This window comes from Sardina pilchardus, chromosome 15, assembly GCF_963854185.1.
Source record: "Sardina pilchardus chromosome 15, fSarPil1.1, whole genome shotgun sequence".
Classification (NCBI taxonomy): domain Eukaryota; kingdom Metazoa; phylum Chordata; class Actinopteri; order Clupeiformes; family Clupeidae; genus Sardina; species Sardina pilchardus.
In genome coordinates, this window is record NC_085008.1 from 21,317,587 (window position 1) to 21,343,019 (window position 25,433).

The following is a 25,433-nucleotide window of genomic DNA, read 5'->3' on the forward strand; positions in this document are numbered from 1 at the left end:
ATGGCGCCCTGAAAAAGTGTTCCTTACGTTCCAAAATACGTTTTGTTAGAAGGTACGTAGAACTAGAAGTGGATATGTTCTAGAAGTGGCCACTTGGGGTGGTTACTGTGGCTGCTACAAGTTGCCAATTGTAACAAAACCTCCAGTTGACTTCTGCGCTTGCGACAAGCAGCCACTCAGGTTGTACTTTCGTGACTTTTACGCACCAATGAAAAGTTAGCTACTTGGGGAGACATACTCGAAAAGTCGTTCGTTCTCTTCTGCTCTTCGTTTACTGTCTCAGCCTGAGAAATCTTGAGGTGAGTTGCTGATCTGCAAGGATTTTCGTCTAATAATCTGGTGCATGGGTGGCTGCTATTATGTTGCATTATGACAGACATTATTTGGTTTTGATGAGTAGAGGCTACAGTTCGCTACTTAAAACAGTCTCCTACGTTAATTTAAAATCATATTTGCTCTCTGAATTATTTGATTCCAAACGTGTATGGTAGCATTTGTGCTACAGTTACCGTGTCCATTTGTAACGTCTTCGTATCCTACCTGACATGCTCGGTCATGCTCTGTTGGTTTGTTGTCTGAAGTGTGGAAATGCCAGCCTGCAATAGCAATAGCTGGCTAAATATTTTCTGCTGCAGGCTAGGCTACTTTGGGGAAATTGCTTAAAGTTCTGTTCAGTTGTCCTCATTTGTTGCATTTAAAGTTCATAATTGTATAATGAAGGTGACATTGACAAACGTCTCGATACATTCTATATCCCTTCAAAATGATATCAGCTAATGTTTGGGGCGTGTCAGTTCGTCGATATTGTTGTAAAAATGTCAGCCCTACAGCATAATCATACTGTTGTCGGTTTCTAGATTTTCATGCGTGCTAGACCAAAGTGCAAAACTAGATCTAGCCCATTTTCGTCTAATTGAACCTCAGGTGGATCCATGCACGTTGAGAATGTAGGCCTAGTCCTACAAATAGGTGAAGGGTCAACGACTCCACCTACCTTGCCACTGTGATGATGTACAGTCGTGGGCTATAGGCTATGCATTGGCGCTGTTGGGTCTCTGATTGTCTTTGTGTTGAACATTAAATATAACGTCATATGAAAGCCTGCTTGTTGAAGACATCAAGAACACAGTTACATAGGCCTTTGTAATCATGGATTCTTTATGCTTTGCTGTAGACAGTAGCAGAGCCTGTTCCTCAAGGCTACAGCAGCCACAATCGAAGAGAATCAGTGTGAAAGGGGTGCCAGAGACGATAGGGTTCTAGCAAAGATCTTTAATTACTGTTCCGCTTTAACCCTCTCTGGTTCTAGTGCCTGGTGGCATTGTCTACTGAGAGGGTCGTCATGGCAACAGACATGGAACCCACGGTCACCACCAAACTTCTGCACCTCATCTTCCTCTCCACCTTTTGGGGAATGCAGATATGGGTCACATTTATTTCCAGTAAGTTATGAGTCATCATCCCAATTTGCTGACAAATCCCCCACAGCTTGTCCATGTGATCAGCTTTCTTTCCTGTTGTTGAATTTGTCTCCCCAGGCTTTGTGATGGACAACCACCTCAACAGACACACATTTGGATTCATTCAGAGCCGGCTGTTTCCATTCTACCATCACATTGGTTCAGCCTGTGCCTTCTTCAATCTGGCTATATTTGCCGTCTACCACCCGAGTGATCTTCTGGATGAAAAGGAAGCTTTCCAGGTAGCTTGCATGTTCAAATACAGCTCTCTCTTCCACATTAGGCAGTCCAGTGTGTACTGAAAGTAAATACCGGTAGTGTGATGTCATGCAGATAAGGCACATTAGAGCCAACATTAGATTCTTATCCTAATGGGCTCATACAGCCTACTGGTTAAATCATGCAAATATGGGACGCTTGCTCCCATAGATGTGTTTGTGTAATTGGGTGTACTTTTAGTTTAGTGTTTCATGACTTTCATTTAATATCCTTTTTTTCTTTCTTGTGAAAAGTCATGTATGGGTGACCTTGTAGGAGGTGTCGCCTACTATTGATTAATTAAAACATGTACTGCTTAGTCAATATGCTCTCGGCTATAAAATATCCCTTTTTCTTGAGCCATCGTAATCAAAATATGCGGTCAATGTCATGGCCTGAGCATTTCTGCTCTGGATAATCAGGAAATTGATTTTGACTGTTTTGACTGATCGCATCCATTCAGGCAACAGCCCGTTTCTGTGGTAAGGGAACATAACCAATCCTGAGTATGCAAATAAGATAGCTAACGTCTCACTGCAGCAGCCAGCAGTGAAGGGGAAAAAAACCCTGTTAACCCACAACGTGTTGACTAGACCTTACACTCTGGAGCAAGCTTTCATGTAAAACAAAAATCACTGTTTTTTTTTAACCACCAAAGTTTCCACCACATGGAAAGGACTACAGAGTTACACTGGGATTTTGATTAGTGCTTTTATGTCACTTATTAAAAATGTGGACCCAAAATTTTCCGTTTTAGAAATCCAAGTGTTGATTGATGATGCGCCTTCCTTCAGTATGGTGCTACAGTTGATCATGAAGGCTTTAGTAGGAAGGGTGTTTGCCTCTGACCCCCCCCCCCCCCCCCCCCCCCCCCTGTTTATCCCGTTCCTCATTTCTGTTATATATGTCCTGATACCTGACTTTGTTCTTTCGTCACTTTCTGTTGCCTTCGGTACCTACAGATCTTCATATTCTTTGTGTGCGTCACGGTGGCAGCCATCAATGCCCAGTGGTTTGGTCAGATGACGTCTGAGATCATGGCAGACATGCACCTCATCGAGCAAGCCTGTGGACTGGGTCTGGACATTGGCCTCTCGTCCAATCGCGAGGCCTATGCTAAGCTCTGCGAGACCGACCCCAAGTACAAGAGGCTGAGCAACCGCCTGTGGCTCTACCACCTATTGTCATCTCTGTGCAACCTGTGTTGCATAGTTTGCAATAGCTACAGTCTGTACTACCTGGCCGAAAACCTTTCCACTATCTGATTCCACAAGAACTGTGCCCCTGCCGATGTGCTTTACTCTCCCACGATGCAACGCAGCATTCACGTGTCTATGTAAGCATCGACCCTTTCAGACACTCAGGTACCTCTGATGCTTGCTAAGTGGAATTGTTTTTGATGTTTTTTTTTTTTAAATGTATATTTACACAAGTATATTTATATATATTTTTTTTTTATCTTAAATGTATCCTGGACAGTCTTTCCTGACAATCCAGATGGTTGTGGAAGTCTGCTGCATGTTCTGTCAATGATGGTTTAATGTTGAGTAACATGACCAGCTGTAGCAGCTGCCCCCTCACTCTAACGAAAACAAAGGGAATGTGTTTGTTGTTTGCTTGTCTTTGATGACTCCATGATGAAACATTCGTGATTTTGAGAATGTATGACATGCCAAGTGCCTTTGTGTGTTAGTTGCCCATGCTAATATTCACCGTTCTCCTTTTTGAGTGGCAAGTGTTGTACCTTGACTGTTGTTCCATAGACTTTTAACCTTTCACCTGGATTGTTTGGTTGGTTGTACTCCACTGCCATTCTTACATGCCAAATACACACCTCCCTCTCTCACTCACTCTCTCTCGCATACACTCACACTCTCACACTCATGCTCAAACTCTCCCTCTCTCTGACACACAACTAGTGAACTCCCCTTTTTCATGCAGGTGACTTTTGTCCTTCTCGTTATGATATGTTAGTTTTTACTCCACTCTTTGATATGCATTGGTTCTCCGACACAAACAGTCAGTGCATGTATACCACTCTCTTTGTCTCTATGAGACGAGGTGCGTGAACCTCAGCCCGCTATGCCGGTTTCCTTCTCTCTCTCTCTCTCCCTCCCTGTGGAATGCCACTGTGCCTGTTATGCTGGTGGCACCAAGGAGATCCTCACTCTAGCCTTGGGGCGTCAATACTTGTCTTGTATTGAAAATTGTTTCAAGCCAGACGGAGGCTCCCCCCCCCCCAGCAACTTGTTATGACCCACCCTGTGGACATTTGTGACTGTGGTCAGTGACCGAGACTGGTGGTATGAGCATTTGTGAGGTGTGGGTTTTCTCCACAAACCTTTTGTGATGTTACATAATTAGCAGTCAGTGTAAAAAACACTTCCATTGACTGCACCAACTGCATAAATGCGTCATTTTACCACTGCATGCATGTGTCTCTATGCAAGGTTTTTTTTTTATCATTGTTATAGTTTTTTATTGATTTTTATTTTGTCAAATAAATTCCCCAAACCGGGATCCACCCAGGAAGGTTTTTATTTTTTTTACTGTTTACAGCATGTCATGTAGTACCGGGCCTCTTTGCTCCAAGGTCAGACAGACAAAATGGCAGTTGATCTAAGCCTGATGAATTAGTGTGGACTTCTGATTTAGCCTATATATGTAGTAGGGGGTTTTTTTGTATGCTGTCTTTCTGTTTGTATGTAGTCTTTATGTTGAACTTCCTTTTGTGGTCAGTTGTCCATTCCTCTAGCAGTGTCAGATGAGCCCAGTCTTGTCACTTCAACTTGAAATACTGAACGAGGAGTTTAGACTAAAGCCTACCTTACACTGACAAGATTTGGGAAAGATTCTTAAAAGATTGTAGTCTTTTGAGTAAAGCTAGAATGAGGGGCATTAGTTAAAAGACTACAATCTTTCAAGAATCTTTCCCAAATCTTGTCAGTGTAAGGTAGGCTTTAGACGCACGGTAGCCTGCCATGCATGCACCCTCACGTTCAGGCTTCCCAGCCAAATGAGAACATGGATTCTTGTACTTGAATGTCATTTTGTATCAAGCGGTAGAAATGATTTGCTGGTACTGTACAGCAACATGGAAAGGCATAACTTCTACCTGGTCAGTGGCTTTAAGAGCTTTAACAACCAAAGATTCATTCATTGAATTATTACACACGTCCATGGATATGACTTGGCTATCTTAACTTAAATGTGGATATTTGATATTGAATTGGTCTCATTACTTTGTCTGAATGTTCAATTATTCATTAAAATATTAACCCAAAGGGCTCCCATTTCAGTTATCTTTACTGTTGATGCAACTCCCACACATGTTAATAGTGCAAGGGGTTAAGGTTTGTTTATAGATGATTATGTGTTTGTCTGCATTATGTACTAAGTATTTATTTTGGAATGTGATGATGTGATTGGCTGTTGGGAGTCAATGAGATCACTGGAAGTGGTCAGAGAACACCTTCAATTTTGTAATCAATTAAATGAATTGATCACATCGCTTCAAACCAATGTTGTCATTTTTTTAGCATACACGGATCATCTATATACAGCACGTCAAGGCGTGGCATGGACTCTACAAGACCTCTGTAAATGTCCTGTGACATCAGATCAGCAGCTTAAAATCCAGTTGTCAGTTTGGGGTATTTGGAGGCCAACAATTGGGGTATTGAAGTCAACAACTTAAATATTGTCAACCACTCCTGAACACAACTCTTGAAGTATGCCACTGCACCATTCTGTCATCAGAAAATACCTGTACAACTCATGGGGGTGGGTCTGCAACAATGTTTACTCCCATGTAAACAGCCTTTTCCCATGTAAACAGTTGCCTTAACTGGAATAAGCAATAACCAAAAGTATATGGAGTATTCTGGTCTAATTCCCAGTATTGAGGTACATTCTAGACAATCATGGTTACTTTTTGTAACCTTACAAAAAAGTTAGTTGGGGGTCGGCATGGACACTTTGAATGGTCTACAGTTTACACAGCCTTGTAACCTTCAATGTATGTTGTGTTGTGACACTGTTCTATGTCCCATATCTGTAACAACATAATCAGTATCATTAACTTCACTTACCAGCTGATTTCATGTACCGGTAGTCGCTTTGGTTCCTTTCCTATTTGAATTACATACTTCAGCTCTTAGCAAAGATACACTACTCACAAATAGATATTCAGCTTTGTTTGGCCTTTGTTTCAATACATTGTTTGAGATGAGGACATCACCATTGCATGCTTCCACTTCAATGCCTTACTTTCATATTATACTACTGTAGCGTGAACTTTTTACATTTTCGATAAATTTCACCCGAAAGTCAGCTATCCCTAACATCCTCTGAGTAGTGTAGGGTGGTTGACGTTTTAGGCCGAAAAAAAGTTTTTGAAAAAAAAATCAGATATTATGCATGGAAATCACTTAGCCTAGTTATGTTGTACTGACTCTCCCATTCCCAAAATATGTATGATCTTTTAGAATTTGTATTGGAATTCATATTTATTCACTAATGTCTTGTGTTAGTGACTAAAATTATCATATGGTGTGACATGAAAGTTATTGTGTGTAAAACTATGATGGGGTATATATTTTTTATGTGAGTCAGTGTATCATAATCTTCTATCTTTACTTCATCAAGATCTAGCATTTCCTTGTGGAAATGTATTATATTTTACAGTATATTTATTCATCAATACTCAAAGTAAGGCATTTGTCCCTAATCTTTCAATAAACTTAATATTAATTTGGACATATCTTGATACAAAAGAAATGAAATGCATACAATGTTTGCTGACCCTATTTCCTATCTGTTACATTCAGATTTGTATGATTTAGACTCCGAAAGCCTTTTTATTTTCATAATTTCTTGATGTTTCTTGATGTCACACCAAATGATATGGTGTCACACCATATGATAAATTACACCAAATAACAATCTGTTAACGCAAAAATGTGAATATATGCATTTCACAAACAATAAATCACGGTTTAAGACAAATATATCACATAAAGGATCACTGTTAAAAACTCAGAACTTTGTAAAACAGAATTCCACCAGATATTGTATAGCACTTGGGTAATAGGTGCCACATATTAAATAATAAATGTTAACAAAATGTTAAATATGTTAAAATATGTATAACACTAAACTATTAATTAAACATATGTTTGAAAAAAACATTATTTATGTAGGAAAATACAGATTATATCATATAGTGTGACAAATAAATCATATGGTGTGACAGCAAAACCCCATCACACCATATGATATGGGGTCACTCCATATGAGGTTTCATCCACTTAGCAGAACAATGAGTCTTGAGGCTACATGCTAGGACCAAAATCATATCCTCACTTTAACATGGTAACATAGATGTAAAGGTAATTTTGACCAAAAAACTATTTACTTTTGAAATTTTCCTGAAAAATGGGTCACACCAAAAGACAGCGAAAAGTGGAACTGAGATAGGAGTGCTGGAAATACTTGATTTATTGAAAGAAATATGAGAGATAACTCAACACGTAAACTTTCAATGTCCTTCTGAGAAGTTATTATACTTCCTGAATGAGGAAGGACCCCCTATCCCTAAAGGTCTCCACACAATTGCACATTTAAAAAACATAATTTAGGGTCACACCATATGATATTGATTTTTGGGACAAAATGTTTTTGTTTATGGCTTGTTCAAAAATATTATGCCTGGACTTATGACTGGACACTACAGACTTACAAGTAGAAATCTTTAGTATTCATTGTATTTAAGTAATGGGAAAATATATTAATTCGATTTTTTTTTATTCAAAATCAAACTTTATGAAATGGGCTCGGGACAGTCACGCCATATGAGCTTTTCCTGGTTTGGCTGAAAATTTTGAGAAATAGGAATATGACTGGCATGAATGGTCCATATGTTCATATAAAGCAGGTTTTTCTGAACAATATAACCACATTTATTTGCAGATTAGACATTTCTTTACTTCAGTTTGACACTCTGGACCAAAAAAAGGCCATGTCATGTCAACCACCCATGTGTGAATGCTTCTGAAATAATATGGATGCTGAAATAAGTGTGACATAATGTACTGTGATAATTTGTTGATGACTTTTAGCAAAAGCAGCAATGCCTTGCCAGTAATATATAGCCTACCATATAACTAAGGGACATGCATCAAGTAGTACACACAAACTGAATCAGATAAGAGAAAATCATTGCATATATTTATGTAGTCATGACTTTTTGGAATTTAAGCACAAAAAAAGGGGTACATTTTATAGTGTAATTACACCTCACAATAGGAACTGTATTTAGTTACCTTTTGTATGTAGTGCTATTACAGTAATATCATGTTGCTACAGTATGAGATAACTATATAATTATTTTTCTGTGATTAAGACTTATACATCATAGTGTATAGTGCTATAGTGCTATAGTGCAGCCGTGGTGTACTGGTTAGGGCTTCGGGCTTGTAACCGAAGGTTCGATCCCCGACCAGTCCACCACGGCTGAAGGACCTAACCCCTCACTGCTCCCTGAGCGCCACTGGTTGGGCAGGCAGCTCACTGCTCTGGGTAAATGTGTGATTCACCTCACTGTGTGTGTTCACTAATTTGGTTAAATGCAGAGAAATGAATTTCCCTCACGGGATCAAAAAAGTATATATTCTATTCTTCTATTCTATTGTATGGTGTAATATAACTTGGCATAATATTTACTTAAGAATGACACACAAGCCTCATGACACCTCAATGTATAATGGGCAGAGGAATAACTAACTTCTGTATTCTTCTTGTAAATCTACATGCATGCCCAATACAAAGAATGTATTAGCCCACAGTACTTCCCGTCATAGTGTATGTATTGTACATAACAGTGTAAACAGTTGCTTTAAATTCTCACCATGTTACTTCAAGGAGCAAATAGTTAAATGTGTATATGCACCCCCATAAAAACCTGCGTATAGAGGCTTTAGGAACTTGGTCTTGTGCTTGTGGAGGGTGGTGAGACTGCCAGAGCTGGAAACCTCATAGAAAGACAGAGTGCCTGCCCCAACATCCACATACACAGCCAATTTGAACGATTGGCGTCCTCTCTCAATTTCAGTCACACTGTTATTGTGTCTGAATGCATATCTTGAGGGGTAGCAATCCAAACTCCAAGACTGATCATTACCACCAAACCTGTTCTTGTCATCTGTTTCTTTCCGTCCAATGTCTAAGTAGGACACTGCCATAGAAGTCTCATACCGTGTAGACCACTGAACTTCCCAGTAGCACCGTCCGTACAGGCGCTGTTCACAGAATACCTGGCGGCATTCCACAAATCTTTGTGGATGATCAAAGTAGTCAAATTGGCAACATATATTACTCCATGCCAACTCAGTGTTGTCCTTGCTCAAACTGAAGTGACGGTAGGCTGTGTTTGGGTCCAGTGTTAGTCTGGTAGCATCTGATGGTGGAGAAGGCATGATAAGAATGTTAATTGCTGTGAACAGTTTCCTGTGCCCGAGCAATCCACAGACACCAACAACATTAGTTCCTTTATGAAATCCGACTGTCTTGGCTTACTTGGTAAAACCACTCATACGTTTTTTTCTGCTTGTTTCACATGTTGTGTTGTCTGTGTTTCTGCAATGTTACAGGTGAAGCCATTCTCTGCAAAGTCTCTAAAAATTTTTTCCATAATTCCACCACCCCCTACCCTGGAAATCCGGAGTTCTCGCGAGAGCACAATTTGACACAATTAGTGTCTGCAAGACACTAGCCACGAGCAATAATGCACATTACGTTTACCCCAAAAAAGGTGCAGACGAGCTAAACTGATGACGACAACGCTACAGCTTTCGTTTTTGGTCGTAGTGTTATCCAAATGCGTGCAATGAGATTTTCAAATGCATGCTTGGTTCCGCCCCTTGAGTTGGGCCATTTTCATTATTCGTGGCCAGGCCCTTTAATCTGAAAGATTCTAGAGTCTGGTTTACTACCAGGCTACCACCCCCCTCTCCAGAGGACAACTTATTTTTATAGAAATACACATGTGATAGACAGACAGACATGTGACAAGACCGTGGGATTGGACCACACTCTACAAGCCAAAGTGACAGATAGACAAGAGACAAGACTAGGACAGGGCACATGAGTAGGTACTGTAGGTAAGCTGAGGTTGTCAAGTATGTGAGTGGTGTGAGTGTCTGTGTCTGTGTGTGTGTGTGTGTCTGTGTGTGTGTGTGTGTGTGTGTGTGTGAGTGCGGGAGGGGGTATCAATTCGGGGGATATACAGTATAGCCTATACTAGGCCTGTCATTCTGTCTAACATCATTGCATCAGACTGTCACCACTTTTTTTAGGTGTTCAAGTAAGAACCATTACTCACACTGTATGAAGTCTTCTCTCGTCAGGCCGTCAAGAGTCACTCTTCTCACTGTTGAGATCAAAATTGTATCACTCAGCAGTACAGTACTCAAACAATGGACACACACACACACACACACACACACACACACACACACACACACACACACACACACAAACACAAACACAAACACACACACACACACACACACACACACACACACACACACGTACACGTTTGCCCACCTTTTTGTGATACAGTGTCCAGATGCTTTTTACAGAAATGTACCAAATGGCTTTCCATCCCAGGCCCATAAGCTTTAATGACATGGACACCATCCTCTTCAACACTGAGCCTCACTGAGTGATCTGGAGGGCTGGAAAGGGCTGGAAAATTCTGCAAACGAAAAAGAAAGGCACCAACCTATGGTCCTTTTTATTCTGAATAACAGAACGTCAAAGCAACAAGGTGAACATTATTCATGATAATGGTTTCTGACAAATAATGCTTAGTACAACAGCATGGCCATATAGCAGAAATAAACAGTTGCTGTTTTGTTAATTTGACAAAAAGTGGTTAAGGATGGATATGTTGACACCATTGACTCTCCTGAATGAACAACCAACTGACCGATCACAGCAAAGGTTAGCTGACAGACCATCACTCACACTGCTGCAGCTCACATGGTCACGATGTTGTTACCTTGAGGAACTGAACGTCGCCCTCGGTCTGTGATAGTTGCTCCAGTTCAGCTTTCCTCCTCCTCAGTCCTGCGATGCCTTGCTCCAGGTTGGACAGCTGTCCTCTGGCGTAACTCAGATGAGCTTTCTCTTGGCTTCTGATGCACTGTTCCACCTTAGAGCACCATTCCATAATGGAGTTGATGAACTCTGCGAAGTCGCTCCTGTTTTGCTCTACCAGTGTCTGCGACGAGAGCTGTGTAGGGATATAGGCATATTCATGGGTTTCATCAGGTCCCTTTCCACAGGTGTATACAATCAAGCACCATGCAGTCTGCATTGATAATCAAGGTGCTTGATTGTATACACCTGTGGAAAGGGACCTGATGAAACCCATGAATAGCATACTGCTCAAAAAAAAAAAAAAAAAAAACTTCCACCATGTATTCCTTTCTCAAACTGCTGGGTTAAGATAACCCATTGCTGTGTTGGACTTGGACCCCATTTTACTCAGCAGCTGGGTTGAAAACCCAGCATTATTAGAGTGCAGTTCTTGCGAAAATCACACAATCGCCACATACAGTAGTTACCTGGGCTCAAAACCAAACAATACTGATCCAATGGTTGGAGCGTGAGCTTTTTGAGCTAAATCATGTATGTAGAGATGGTAGAATCTGTGACTGATTAAACTTTACTTGCTCTAGCTCTTTATTTTACATTTCAGGCCACGTATAGTGGCACACAGTAGGTAGCCAACTTGAGAGGTATGGGAGGCATCTACTGTAAACTGTTGGCCTGGTGGCCCTCTGTGGTCAACTTCCTCTAATGTTAATGCAATAATCACCAAACTCGTATCAGATAACAATACTGATGGTAATCTATAACTTTTGTGTGAAGTGTGAGATTACTGTAAATTAATTTAGAAAATAAATGGTCCTCTCTCTCCATCTACTGGTAAAAAGCCGCCATTGCGTTAGAGTGTTCTCGTTCTCAGGAGCTTTGTTAGGATGCATGCCGTTATGAGCAATGAAGCATGCAGTCAGTGACTAAGCAAGCCTTGATCGGCTCAGATGACTTGAAGGCTGAAGACATCTGAAAATAACCTTACCATTAGAGAATTCATAGCTGTTGTTGTCTCCTGGATCTTATTCTCTTTCTCCTGGATAAGCTGAGCGATTTCCAAGTTTGTTTGCCTCTGCCAAGCCAATGTAATGCAAACATGGTAGTTATATTTACTGTAGGTTTCTAATAACATGATTCATATTTCACACTGGATTTGGCAGTTAAGGTGGGCTAAATAGGGGTGGTGGGGAAGTATAAAAAGAAAACATTGTATTAGGCTACTTTCAAATATAGGTTTTATTTCCTTTAAGGAAGACAGAGGACTAGGCCTATTCATTTTCTGAACAGTTAAAGTTATGGTAATTCCATACCTGTTTCTCTACTCTCTCCATGGAAGCAGATATTGTGTCATGACCCCGGTGTTCATCCAGTGCACATTCATAAATCATAACAGACACACTGCTGGTCAGAACGGCAAAATAGCCTACATCCAGGAGTTTCTTATGACGGCCACAGATTTTCTCCCGTAGGCCTTGTGCGGTGGCATTCACGGTTTTATGTTTCTTTGTCAAAAACAGCTCCTCGTGACTTCTGAAGTGACTTTCGCAGTATGAATCCAAACACTCCAGACAGACCATGGTGGCTTTGCGCTTTCTCCCAATGCAAACACTGCATTCTTCATCCCCAGGCTCGGCATAGTGGGGTAGAGAGGCTCCTTCGGCACCTTCCTCCCTCATCTTCTCCACCATATCTGCATGATGTTCTTCCAGAACCGGTCTCGAGGAGAAGGTCTGTCTGCACTGAGGGCAACGGTAAGAACTTTTACTTTCATTCTGATCCCAGCAGCCTTTCAAACAGCCAGTGCAGAAACTGTGCCCGCAGGACACTGTAACTGGATCCTTCAATACATCTAAACAGACAAGTTGAAATGACTCTGACTCAGAGATGGGGGACTCGAGTCTAGTGACTTGACTCGAGTCAGACTTAAGTCGCCAGATTGAGGACTTGTGACTTGCTTGATCAACAGTGAGAAAAGACTTGACTTGACTTGGACTTGCTACTCATGACTTGAGACTTGACTTAGACTTGCATGCAATGACTCGACAAGTCATTGCTGTCTTGGTTAATTGGTGGATAATAATAATAAAAACTATTTTCGATCGGATATTTCCTGTTGCATGTGGGCGAACCTGGCAACCTCTCTACTAGGTGCTAGGTGACGCGCCCGCCATCTACAGTAGAGCGGTCGGGGTTTAGAGGATGCTAGCTGTTACCAGTTCCCAAAATAATAACATTTGGATTTAAAGACTATTCAACTCAACAGAAGAAACGATTCGCCGAGTGCAAGGTGTGCAGCGCAAAAATATCCGACACATCCAGCACCACGTCAAATTTTATCCGCCATTTCCGACTAGGCTACACAAGAAAAGTAAGAAATGTCTCTAGCTAATTTCACATTATTTTTTAATCTAACGTTAGCTGGCAGCTAACATCCCATCTCCATCAGTCAAACGTGACAAGAGCCTACTATTTGCATCACATTAAGTTTTATCATGTTGACTTAGCCTAGTTGAATATCGTCGGTCTGATATCCCGCCTATCAAATAGGCTAACAGACAATTTGACTGAAATAGGCTACGCTACGGGATCTGAAAATCACTCAGAGTGCGCAAACCTCCTCCAAGCGAACACATCACCTCCTCTTGCATCCATCCATAACTTTTTGAGTTATCTTGCGAACAAACAACCATATAGGCCTACAGACAAACCAACAAACCCCGATAAAAACATAACCTCATTGGTGGAGATAAAAACTTCGAAACGGTCTTTGTCCCGACGCACATAATTGTTGACATTCTCGCTAATGTCGAGGGGAAGCTGAGACAAATCATGCATGACTGCAAGTAGGCCTAGGCTATTTCTTTGCGTTGGATGAGAGTAGGCTACAGATGTGATGGATGTTACATCACATCTGTACTCTCATCATGGACGTTAGGAAATGTCTATACATTCTTAAAAATGGAGTGGGAGCATACAGTAGGCTAAATGCATTGAATATGAGGCTATGCTGCACTAACTGGTTTTCAGTTTTGTGCTATCATTGAATGATGATTTATGTGAGCCCTTTGCACTAAAATTAATAATTTTCACTCATGTGGCTGTGAAATACTTGTATTTGTCGTTAGGGAATGTATAGGCCTATTAAAAATACATGTGAGCATGTCACACATGAAATGTATACAGTATGTAATATACATTTAATTCTTATTCAGAATTATTTTGTAGCTTCTCTCATGTCTGATGTGCGAAAGTGTGCAGCCACATTTGGCCCTCTGATGGTGATGATAAAAAATTGTGGCCCTCTTAGTCATGAAAGTTGCCCATCCCTGGTCTACCACATCAATGTAGCTGTTAGTTTGTTAGCGCTAGCTGCTTTTATTTTTGTTAAATCATAAAGTATAACAGCCAAACAACATGCACAAACCCTATTACTGTAAATGTATGTACGTATATGAGAGATGTATGACATAAATGAGAAATGGGCCACTTTCAAGAGTAAATCGTAGTATATAACATAGAAGTGTCTGCATTTCATTTCCGTATGGTATTTATTAATGGAATATTATGCAATGAAAACATGAGCTGCTGTTCCCATGATAAACTACCGTGTTGAGTACTCTGTCTGGTAATTTGGTACATCAGGCCCTGTAGTCGTTCCTAGTAATTCTGATCCTGCTGGTCCTAGTGAGCATTTATAATTATTCTTTAGCCTTATATCCCCTTCTTCTATTTGTTAGCCCTTTTGTGCAAAGGAGGGCTATAAAACTTAGGCTGCCGTCTCTTCAAGTTTTAAGACGGTTGTCTTCCAGCTTATCATATGACTTGACTTGTGACTTGCTTGACCTAAGCTATGACTTGACTTGACTTGACTCGACCTAAGCTATGACTTGACTTGACTTGACTCGACCCTCACAAAAACGACTTGGGACTTGCTTGAGACTTGAGGGTTAAGACTTGAGACTTACTTGAGACTTGCATATGTGTGACTTACTCCCATCTCTGCTCTGACTAACTAAAGATTTGATCTTTTTTCTGGGCATTTTTGGGTAGGCTATCTAACAGCTCATGGAGAGTTGAGAGTGAGGCAAGTTTCGTTTCTCCTGCAAATTTCGTTTCTCTTGAAGAGATCTTCTAGCAGGGAGGGCGGGGGTGTCCCCTCACACTCCTGCGCGCGCTCGTGTGTGTGTGTGTGTGTGTGTTTGCATGCGTGCGTGTGTGCGTGCCACGTCCCAGGAGGAGGCTGGCGGACCACTGTCGGCAGATCTGGCGGTCCGCTGGCGTTTTGCTCATCGGTTCTCTGGCGGTCCGCTGGTGGGTTGCCGACTAATTATAACATGTCATGTCTTTTCTTAACATTCGTGACAAGTTCAATTTAAAGACATGGTGGTCCAATGGCGGACCACAAGAGGCATGCCACAAGCAGCAGTCCACTATCTGCCAATCTGATTTTGCTTGGCTATATCTGGGGTGCTTGTGAGAGCGGGAGAGTACTACTGTTTCAGTAAAAGAGGCAACAGTGTCTTGTTCCTCTTAACTGATCGAAAGTGGGACACGTGACATTTTCCCGCGCTTTTTGTTGATAAATAGGCTAACATGTAGCCTTCAATCGTTGGCCACATTTGTGACAGCTGTTCCCGCGCGAATGTGGACTGTGTGATAGCCTACCTGATCCCAGGGTCCCGTTTACGTCGCTGAGCAAAACATGGTGAGTAACCTAGTATTAAAATGTAAGCAGCTGGTGGTGAAAACGCTGCAAAAAGGGCACGGAGTCATATACGAAATTATCACTGCTGAACTTCTCACTGACGCTATAGCCCATGCGGGACTGGTTTATTCTTTTAGGTAGCTTGGCAAACGCTACTTAGTGTCTATAGGCTACGTTGGTAGTTGTGTTGATATCACCACACACAGTTGTAGGCTACAGTGTACTGTAGGCTATGTAATGTTTCTGCTTTAACCTACAGGGAAGGAATTGGCTAAATGTTCACGCACACTCGCTTTTTGGGGTCTTATGTTGTCATAGAGTGTCAGTAGGCTATAGGCAATGGGCACTATTTGTTTTTTTTGTTTAATTGTCTGTTTGAACACTGTGGCAAGTGTTCTATCCATACTTGGCTATAGCCTGTCTACGCAGTGCTGGGTTCTTCTGCATACGAATTAAAAAGAGAGTATGCCTAGTCTAACTGCACACTCTGATCTCTTAATGCATTATAGGCCTATTGATGACCGACGTTTTGGCGCATAGGCTACATTCATCAACAAGCAGTAGGCTAAACCTCGAGTGTCGTGCCTACCTCAGCATTTTTTCCGTCTTACTATTTGCCTATTTAGCCTCTTACAGGGGACCTACTCCAGGCGCGTAACTGAAACGTTCTGTTCGCGACGCGTAAAGTCCATAGAAGATGGGTCTTTTCGAGTGTACGCACCACTGTTGCGTCTGAGGCCTACTTCCATTGATTATAGTGATTATTAGCTGCTACAGCATACGCGTTGCGAACAGGCAAACAACCAGCATGAAATGACAATCTAAAGGAAGCAGCATAGGCCTACAGTCCAAACGCAACAGCACGTTTTGCACAGGCCCGTCAGCTAAGTTCAGCCCATAGGGACGTCATGGCTCACGTCACGTTGCAATAGCCGGTTTACTACCGGTTACAAGTGACAGGCTGCGGCTTCTCGTCTCACCGCGCGGATTTCACGGTGTCGGCTTGTAAAATTGTGATGATAGTGAGGGAGACACTTAATTTAATCAGACAACGTCAGTCAGTGTCACTGATCTGACATAATTTGCTGATAGACGAGACGACACACATTTAAATCGGGCTACATCGACTTCGAAAATAAACTTGTGTGAGCAAGTTCGGAGAACAGCTTTCCTAGCTGGTTACCCTGTCCGTGTTGTTAATACTTTGTTACCAATTTCACCATTCACTCGCAAGCTTCGCATTTTGCCATGTCTCTTGCCGGTAAGTGCTTAAAATGCATTGCTCTTGGTGTGCGTTTTTTCCAGCGTGTTCCAACGAATTGTTTTAGTCCAGGGTTGTAAAACTCCAGTAGACAGTGGGCCGGGTTTATTGGAATGGGGGCCCTCCTTGTCATTGTCATTATCATTTTTCTGCTTAGGTATCGAATGTTCTTTGATGATACTCGTCACTGTACAAATCATGTGCTGTCTGCTCTTTCTCTCTTGGAATTCCATACTTCCATGTTCGTTTACTAGTGCTTCTCAAACGTTTCACAATGAGTAGCTACCACCTCAGAAAACAGTTGGCTCTCCAAGTACCACCATTATGACCAGCATTGAAGTACAGCATATGTAGGCCCATTTCACTACATGTTTTACATTGCTGTTTTGCTTTTGTCCAAGTAGGCAACAAATAGTTTATTAGCTAATAATATTAAGTATTAAGTATTTCTATTATATTGTGATAAGAGTACCACTAGAGAAAGTTTATGTACCAGTGGTACCCGTACCACAGTTTGAGAACCACTGGCTTATAGGCTATTCCTTTCTGAGGATGGTTTGTGCTAAGCTTTTATAAATATAGCCTATCATATCATAAATAGGCTACTTACACATTGTTGAAGACAACTGTGTAATAAGTGTGTGTGTGTGGGGGGGGGGGGGGACCCTCACGATTCTAGTCAGAATGTTGTGGACGGGGATGAAGTTCAGCTGCACCCAGGCTAATCAATTGGCACCATTCAAGGGGAATAATTCTCATGGTGACTTTTGACAAGGTATACCACCATAAAATGAGAAAATTGTGTGTCTATGCTGGGATATATTACAGGTAAATGTAGGCTAATAGGCTAACCTTAACTATTGAACCCCTAAAGGTTCTTTAAAGTGTGTGTGTGTGTGTGTGTGTGTGTGTGTGTGTGTGTGTGTGTGTGTGTGTGTGTGTGTGTGTGTGTGTGTGTGTGTGTGTGTGTGTGTGTGTGTGTGTGTGTGTGTGTGTGTGTGTGTGTGTGTGTGTGTGTGTGTGTGTGTGTCCTTGCGCTCCCTGCCCGGTACTTGTCCGAGTCCCAGCCCTATACGGCAACTTTTCTCTTGAAAGAGACATTTTTTTTTTTTACCAGAAATGAAAAATAAATTTGTCAAGGGCCGAAGATTCCACCAACTGTTAATGTTTTGGGACAGCTTGTAGCTTAATAACATTTTTCGTGAAAGCAAAGGAGCCATACCGTAGAGAGGAGCTAAATGGTCGCATGTGGCCCTTGGGCCGCAGGTTGCCTACCCCTGCCCTACGGCTAGCCCAAGCGTTGGTATTTTGTATTGTGCAGTTACAGTATATTTTACACGGTGGTGGTTATTCCAAAAAAAAAAATGATATTCTACAAATGGCAGCAACATGAAGGATCAAAAAGGCCTCAGCTCCCGCTAAGCCTAGCAAACGAATTGTTGCCCAAACCGTTTTTTTTGAAGTTGAGGACAGGTGTTCCATTTAACAACCATAGTGGCATCACTGAAGGCCTGCTTGTATGTTATTGTTATCCCAACCATGTGACCCAAACCTATCCCAACACCTTCACATGTTGTTTGTGTTTTAAATGTTCTTTATTTACAAAATGTACATGTTAAAACAGAGGTAAAAAGACACATATTCCCTCGGGCATCCATAGCAACTGTGGGAAACCTTGAGGAAACAACACACGAGACAAAAAAGACTAATTTGACTCAAGTCACGCCAGAGACGCAATATCCCATGTCAAAACATCCAGTTTGAGCATGATGCCGAATGCCCATGACCAGCAGCTGAAGCTCCAAGCATACATTATGACCGTCTGTTCTTTCCAAAAGGGTACACAACCACCAGTCAGAAGTCACACACGGCTATTGATGGCCAGCTCTAGATTGTGAGTTACAGACTACTCCTGGCATCAAGATTAGGGCCGGCGGAAGGCCACCCTGCGCCCTGGTGAAATAGGAATACGCCCCCTGGCCCCCATGTTCATGCTTTGTGTCAGTTGTTAAAAATGCGGCCTGCCTCACGGGAAAAAAGGTACAGAAATGCACTTAAGGTGTCTCTGTGATAGGACCGTCTTATTGCGTTGCCCCACATAATCACACACCCTTCACCATACCTAGAGTTTGGCATGGTTTTATTTCAGTTAGCCTATTAGTTCCATTCTCATTGAGCTCAATGCAAATCAAACCAGCTCATAGGCTAACTGAAATAAAAACCATGCCAATCTCTGGGTATGGTGAGGGTATATGATGATGTTGGGCTATTTTAATTCCAAATGCCAAGGGATCTTTATCAGGGTGCAGTGTCCTAGATCCATGAAATAACTGGCATTTAAAAAATAAAAAAGATAAAAATCTGTCTGTCTCTATGGGCTGTAGGCTATTTTAAGGAGAACATTTATTTATTCACAATACATTATTCATTCTCCAAGAAAATTGATGACCTTAAAGGTTGGATATTTCCTCATTTTTTAAATTTCAGACAAGATCAATTTCCAAAAGATGGTTTTATATTCCTCTTTATAGTCAACTTTAGCATGTGTTCCAATACGGAGGTAACTGTGTATCACTGATACAACGCGTAAACTGACTTTGAAGTTCATTTCAGAGATCACATGTAGGCTCTGCATACAGTTCTTACGTAAACATCCGACCATTCCTCTCGGTCTCGGTCTCGCTACAGGCGTGCAAAGCAAGGCGACCAGTGCGCAAACTAACAGGGGAAAAAACACGCATTCCTGTCTGTTCGCGCCCATGCTATTTCTGTTTGTTTGATATTGTAGTTTTGTCTTTATAGGGCTTGACATGCCCCCAAATACAAATTCATAGGCCTAATTGACGCTTTCGAAATTATCCAGAGGGATTTCAAATGAACATTTTCAGCACGGTTTGTCTAATGCTCAAACCAGGCATATTAAGAAGATCTAAATGGGTGGTGCCAACCGTTTTGAGGTTAATGGACGATGAATCGTCAGCAAAATAAATAACTAAAATTAGGTAATAGCCTAGTCACTTTACAAAAAAAGCTTTCTGTTAAATGTATTTTGTTGATGTGTGTGTGTGTGTGTGTGTGTGTGTTGTATGTGTGTGTTTGTGTGTGTGTGTGTGTGTGTGTGTGTGTGTGTATATTTTATACACGTATGTGTGAGTGTGTGTGTGTGTGTGTGTGTGTGTGTGTGTGTGTGTGTGTGTGTGTGTGTGTGTGTGTGTGTGTGCGTGTGTGTGTATGTATATCTATTTTAAATTGCATTATTTTTTATCTGTCTTTATCTGTTATCCATTTGCATTATAATTTTCAGGGGTGTGATTCTTCCGTTTTTAAACGGAATTCCGTTTTTTCAGGCCTGAAAATGAGACCCACGCAATTCGTATAGATCCGCTGAGTTTTTTTTTACGGGGGGGGGGGGGGGGGGGGGGGGGTTCAGAGGTTTATTTCTGTAGCCTAAACACAGACCATTGCTTTATAATAGGCCGCTGACAGTGACGACGGTTTTGGTGCTTCTTTCATTCATATCACTCTGCAAGCCTTGTCCGTTCTCTCACTAGTGGAATTCATTGAAAGTGAAAGCAGACGGGTTGATGAATGTTTGATGCAAGTTCGATGTGTGAGTGTGTGGTAAACTATTTGTTAATTAGCAGAAGCCATGAAACGGTAAAGGTCAAATTATTTGTTTAGGTATTATTATTAAGTTAAGTAGTATTTATTAAGTTTTTGCTTCGCGTTCGCGTCCAGTTTGACGTGTCTGGATTTTCCGATAATGACGACAATCTCCTGGTGCTGATAGCCTATTGACTTTTAATTTCTGCGTGTGTAAACTAGTCTAGACTACTGTACTTGAAGTTAGCTGTGACAGACTAGCCTACTGGTTTTCATCGTTTTCACCACAAAGCCCGTCTACCTTAGCTTAGGTCTACTAAATTGTTTAGTTAACACCTTGTCATTCCGTGTTTGTCCATCCGTTCACCTCCGTGCGCCCCATGTCTTTCAAAACATATTTCGGGATAGGCATCTCACTATGAGAAAACGTATTATGAGTGCTAAGAGATTGACACTTTGGCATTCTTGGTAAACATCAGTCTTGACTCTTGCACGTAATATTGAGCTGATTTTTTTTTGTGGAAATGGCTTATTGTAGCAATGTGCTGATACATGGAAAAAAGTTGCCTATTTAAAGGCACAGTCTGAATTTTAATCCTAGCTCTCCATTGAGTGTGTGCACTTGAACAACTGTGTAGCCTATACCAGTAGGGCCTGCCATTTATTTTAGGAGGAGAGGAGGACATGTTACCTTGGAAGGAGAGGGAGTGGTGCAATTTGATTTTCTTTCCAACTTAAATATCAATAACCTTCAAGCAACCTCTTCAATCAGCATCAATAGGCCTATATCGTACAGAACGACTGTAAGGGGGCAGGCTAAATGTTATCATAGGCCTATAGCCTACTAAATAATGTAGTCAACATTATAACTTTATGTTGGTTTAAGTTGATACAAAACATGAACTGAGAAAATCCATAATTCTACATCATTGTTGGCAAAATGATCATGATAGCCTATATTTCAGCCATATCTGCTTTAGTCTTAAGTAGGCCCTTGGCTACTTTGCTATAAATGAGTTTTCTTTAGGCCTTATAGACCATTTTGTAATATGTTATAATGTTTGAAATATATGTATCTCAGTCTATCAATAGTTCTCATAAAAGTCATCAGATGTCATCATTTAAGGGGTTATTTTTCAAAATTTTCTCCCGGGGGTGCATGCCCCCGGACCCCCCTTGTAAATTACATTGAAGTGCACAGTAGCGATACTATAGTACCTTAGCTATACACTAGAGCAGCAGTTCACAAACTTTAGCCCCCAAGGACCACTGACTTGGCTCGCGTACCCCACTGTCGACACATTAAAAAGGGAGGGGGGGGGGGGGGGGGGTATATAGGGGTCGGATATATTTTCCTTTTTTTTGTCCTTTGCCAATCACACCCCTGAATTTTGTAGCACTTTGAGATTGTCCATAATATAAAGTGCAATACAAATAAAATGTATTATTATTATTATTATTAGTCATGGCATCTGATATAATATGCAGATAATATTTCATAAGACAATATTTAAGTCATGCATGCCATTCAATAGAAGAGTGTGCCTAACTGCAAATAGTTTCGTTTTGAAATTGATTTATTCTATACTATGACTATTCTATTCTATTTCTCCATGCCGTCTACGTTTTTGTTTATTTTATATTTAGGCCTTTCTTTAGGTGATGAGTCCATTGATGAGTCATTCGAATTCTGGTTTGAAACCTTGCTAATTTTAGTTTCCAAGTTTAATAATCCATAGGCTATTTGTTGCACATATAGTTTTAACTTTAACTTAATAATAGGCGTAAATAGGCTAATAGGCCTGGGCTGGTTTTGTTAATCAGCTGCATGTCTGAAATTCAAAGCTAGTGTTATTTGCAATGAACCTCGACACCCCCAGATATTTAATGACTGATAGGTGTTTCAGAGTTAGCCCCGGCGGTCGGTGGGTGTTTCACCCAGATTCAACCAACATATTCGATTTTGTGTACTTTGAAATTACATCGGGAAGTTTAGGTCTATGTCGGTAAAAAAAAAATCTGCAATTTGAGCTGGGTTTCTATATTGTTTTAATTAGTAGCCTAAGCCGTTTTATTCGAATAATAAAGCACACTTGAAAGGCGCAACGGGATAACTGTCTGTTGGCATAGGTAGCCGTTAATGCTTTCACTGTTTAGTTGTATTACATCCTCTGCCTACATTTTTCATAAACGTTGCCCTGTTCTGATAATTTTGAATACGCATTATGGGAACGCATGCAGATCCGCCTTACTTTAACCATCCTTAGCTTAGCGTCTGCCTTCAGACAAGAATTGGAAAAAGATTCTTGAAACATTGTTCTGTAGATTGTAGCTTGAATGAGGGCATCATATGCGAATGAGATTAACGGAAACTGGATCGATGTTGTTGTGACTACGGAATGCCAATATCTGCCAGATATGTTTCATTTGATTGCTTCGGTAACCCGCTGGACTGAGCGAGGCATTTTAATTGTAGTTTTTCCGCTATATTACAGTTTGTGCTAGGATCCTTTATACAATAATTAGGCTACTGTGGTGTTTTTTCAGATCATACTGTATTTGTTTTTTTCAGACTCACAGAATATATTCATGGTTGGGCCTAGGCCTACTTGTTGTATGTTCATGTGTCTGCCACTTTCTGCAAACGCCCTTGGGCCTCGGAATGTGCTGAACATGCATCTGGACCAACTTGATTACTGCATAAATAAATCAGAACAGCAGTATGAGGCAAACGCCATACTAAGGCTCATCCACATGGTCAAGGGAGAAGGGGGGTCATCAGCTGGTAGGGCTCTGAGGAAGGCAGACAAGCCTAGATATCAGCCAACCCTTATACATAAAACTTAAGCATAAAGCCCAACTTGCGATATATCAGTCATTATAGCCAAGTGGATCTCTATCATTTTTGATTGGCCTTACTGACACCTAAAAGCAGAGAAATAGAAAGACAAGAATTCCTGTTGTGTCATTATAATGAACCACAATCTATACTGATTGGCTAAAAGAAGTTTGGATTGACATGGGTGCATGGGGACATCGAAAGTGTGTTCCAAGTGTATATGAATCAGGCCCCAGCCATCCCTGGTCAGGATGTTCATCGGGTACCCCAGCGGATGACACCTTGTCTTGACTGTCAGCCTGAAACTTTGTTTTCGTTGTACTATCATTGCAATACGGGGAATAAAGATCAATAGTCTACAGAAATCTCCTGTCTGTATTGTCTCCTACGGACGCCTTGTTCCAGAGTGCTATTTAGTATATAGTTAAGTGTTCATTAGTGTGAATTGGATTCGGGAAGTGGAAATGTTTTTTTCCACGACAGTACTAATTCCTGCCATTGGCACCAAGGCTAATCTTTTTCATTTGAATTTATGTATATCATTCATGTGTAGACATGCTAATTGTTGAGGTCAAAACTTTATGAGATGGTTGCAAATAAGTTGCTAATGAATGTTTCCACTTCCACCTCCAGCAGGGATAGCCACGGTTTTCACGTCATTCTGGACCACCCTGAGATGGCACATCAGTCGGGTCCCTCATCATGATGAAGGTGAAGTTTGTGATTGAAGCCACACAATATTGTGATTTAGTGTTAACAATGGTTGATTTATACTTTATCTTGTCCACTTGTATCACACTTAAACTACATGTTTAACACAATTCCTATTCTTACCACAGATGATACATTGCCACTCTCTACTGAAGAGACTGACCCTTTTCATGGAAGCTCAGTACGGCCCTTCAGGAATGCAGAGGCTACAACTACAAGTGCCTTCTCACATCCTTATAATGGAGGTCCCGCTCATTTCGATCGAGGACATTTCTTGACCTACAGCAATCTACAATCACATGAGCCTACACAAAATTGGTCCATGGTTTGAGCCAAATTGTTTGAGACAGTAAACTATAAGCTATTCCTATTAGGTTGTGTGAAATGAAGTGGAAACTGCATCACGTCGGAGAAAGTTGTGCAACAGAACGTCTTTGCGAGAACTACAGTCTGCACGAAAAAGGATCCTGTATAACATTTTGCAGCAGCGGTGCTAGACATGAGCCTCTTGCGTCTCACGGCTCAGCTGGCTGGGCTGAACCCATGAGCTTTTACCCCAGCTACGTTCCTGGAGGGTATTTCCTGCCAAGTCTTAGACAGCGGGGTTCCACAATTTCTCTAGTTCGCCCCGGAACACTGCCCTAGACTGAAGAATCAAGACTGCCAGGCTAAGCAGCCACCAAGCTCTGCTTCGCCACCATTGCCAGGATCCACCAAGGATGAGGTAGATGTGGGAGGAGGGAAGAGAAAGCACAAATACAGACGACAGGACTGAAGTGAGTGAAGTGATAATAGCTCCTAGGGATCGGAGTTCTTTCCCAACATTTCAAAACATCTCTGTGATTTTTCAAGGACATTTGTAGGATCTTGTAGTATCTTTGTAGTATGGTGAGACAAAATAAAACATGGTGCATTTCTAAGCAGGTAAAAAGGATAACTATATTGTGTGGCGGAATAATATTGGGAACACAAGAGTGAGGATATTACTGCGCCACACAATATAGTTATCCCTCTTACCTGCTTAGAAATGCACCACGTTTTATTTTGTCTCTCCATACTTGGTCGTGTGACTACTCGTGTAACTGTATTTTAATAGGGAAAACATGGAGGTGTTTGGTCGCTTATAACTTCATCTCTGTTTGGATCCTTTAATGCAATTAGTTCAATACTGAGTGCAAATGCCAAATTAAACTCAAAAGAAAACAATGATCAAGGTTTACAAAAATATACAACAATAGGAGTTTCTCAGACTTCGCCCTTTATGTACAATAGTAGAGGGTCCCAGATATTGTCATAGTATTTCAACTTATCAATGTTGCGATACCTGATCCTTTCAAGGCTTAGAATATTCCCCATTTCCCTTAACCACATTTCATAGCTAGGAGCAGTGTCACTTTTCCACATATGCAGAATTCTTTTTTTCGCCACAACCTT

The 25,433-nt window shown here is 41.2% G+C and overlaps 2 protein-coding genes and 2 long non-coding RNA genes across 4 annotated transcripts; 2 read left to right on the plus strand and 2 right to left on the minus strand.

Annotated features, from left to right (window-relative positions):
- Positions 1-165: 165 nt before the first annotated feature.
- On the plus strand, positions 166-5,226 carry si:ch211-121a2.4 (transmembrane protein 205). The gene is made up of 4 exons (XM_062556750.1): positions 166-299; positions 1,310-1,442; positions 1,539-1,702; positions 2,681-5,226. The coding sequence occupies exons 2-4, from the start codon at positions 1,343-1,345 to the stop codon at positions 2,981-2,983; spliced, it is 567 nt and encodes a 188-aa protein (XP_062412734.1). The 5' UTR covers positions 166-299; positions 1,310-1,342; the 3' UTR covers positions 2,984-5,226.
- A 3,024-nt stretch (positions 5,227-8,250) lies between these two features.
- On the minus strand, positions 8,251-10,456 carry LOC134102645 (uncharacterized). The gene is made up of 3 exons (XR_009941537.1): positions 10,323-10,456; positions 10,099-10,146; positions 8,251-9,174 (listed from the first exon to the last, which is right to left on the minus strand). It is a non-coding gene; the product is annotated as an uncharacterized LOC134102645 (long non-coding RNA).
- A 308-nt stretch (positions 10,457-10,764) lies between these two features.
- On the minus strand, positions 10,765-12,747 carry LOC134101592 (tripartite motif-containing protein 16-like). Its single transcript, XM_062555299.1, has 3 exons — positions 12,191-12,747; positions 11,866-11,952; positions 10,765-11,013 (listed from the first exon to the last, which is right to left on the minus strand). Exons 1-3 carry the CDS (start codon positions 12,566-12,568, stop codon positions 10,765-10,767), a joined length of 714 nt encoding a protein of 237 aa, XP_062411283.1. The 5' UTR covers positions 12,569-12,747.
- A 2,637-nt stretch (positions 12,748-15,384) lies between these two features.
- Positions 15,385-24,876, plus strand: LOC134102646 (uncharacterized). The gene is made up of 3 exons (XR_009941538.1): positions 15,385-15,585; positions 23,922-23,999; positions 24,128-24,876. It is a non-coding gene; the product is annotated as an uncharacterized LOC134102646 (long non-coding RNA).
- Positions 24,877-25,433: the final 557 nt, after the last annotated feature.

Coding starts and splice junctions, on each gene's coding strand:
- LOC134101592 (XM_062555299.1), bottom strand. CDS start 12,568: ATGGTGGAGAAGATGAGGGAGGAAGGTGCCGAAGGAGCCTCTCTACCC. Junction 11,953..12,190: donor TGGAGAGAGTAGAGAAACAG/GTATGGAATTAC, acceptor TTGGCTTGGCAG/AGGCAAACAAACTTGGAAAT. Junction 11,014..11,865: donor CAGCTATGAATTCTCTAATG/GTAAGGTTATTT, acceptor ATCCCTACACAG/CTCTCGTCGCAGACACTGGT.
- si:ch211-121a2.4 (XM_062556750.1), top strand. CDS start 1,343: ATGGCAACAGACATGGAACCCACGGTCACCACCAAACTTCTGCACCTC. Junction 1,443..1,538: donor ATGGGTCACATTTATTTCCA/GTAAGTTATGAG, acceptor TTGTCTCCCCAG/GCTTTGTGATGGACAACCAC. Junction 1,703..2,680: donor ATGAAAAGGAAGCTTTCCAG/GTAGCTTGCATG, acceptor CGGTACCTACAG/ATCTTCATATTCTTTGTGTG.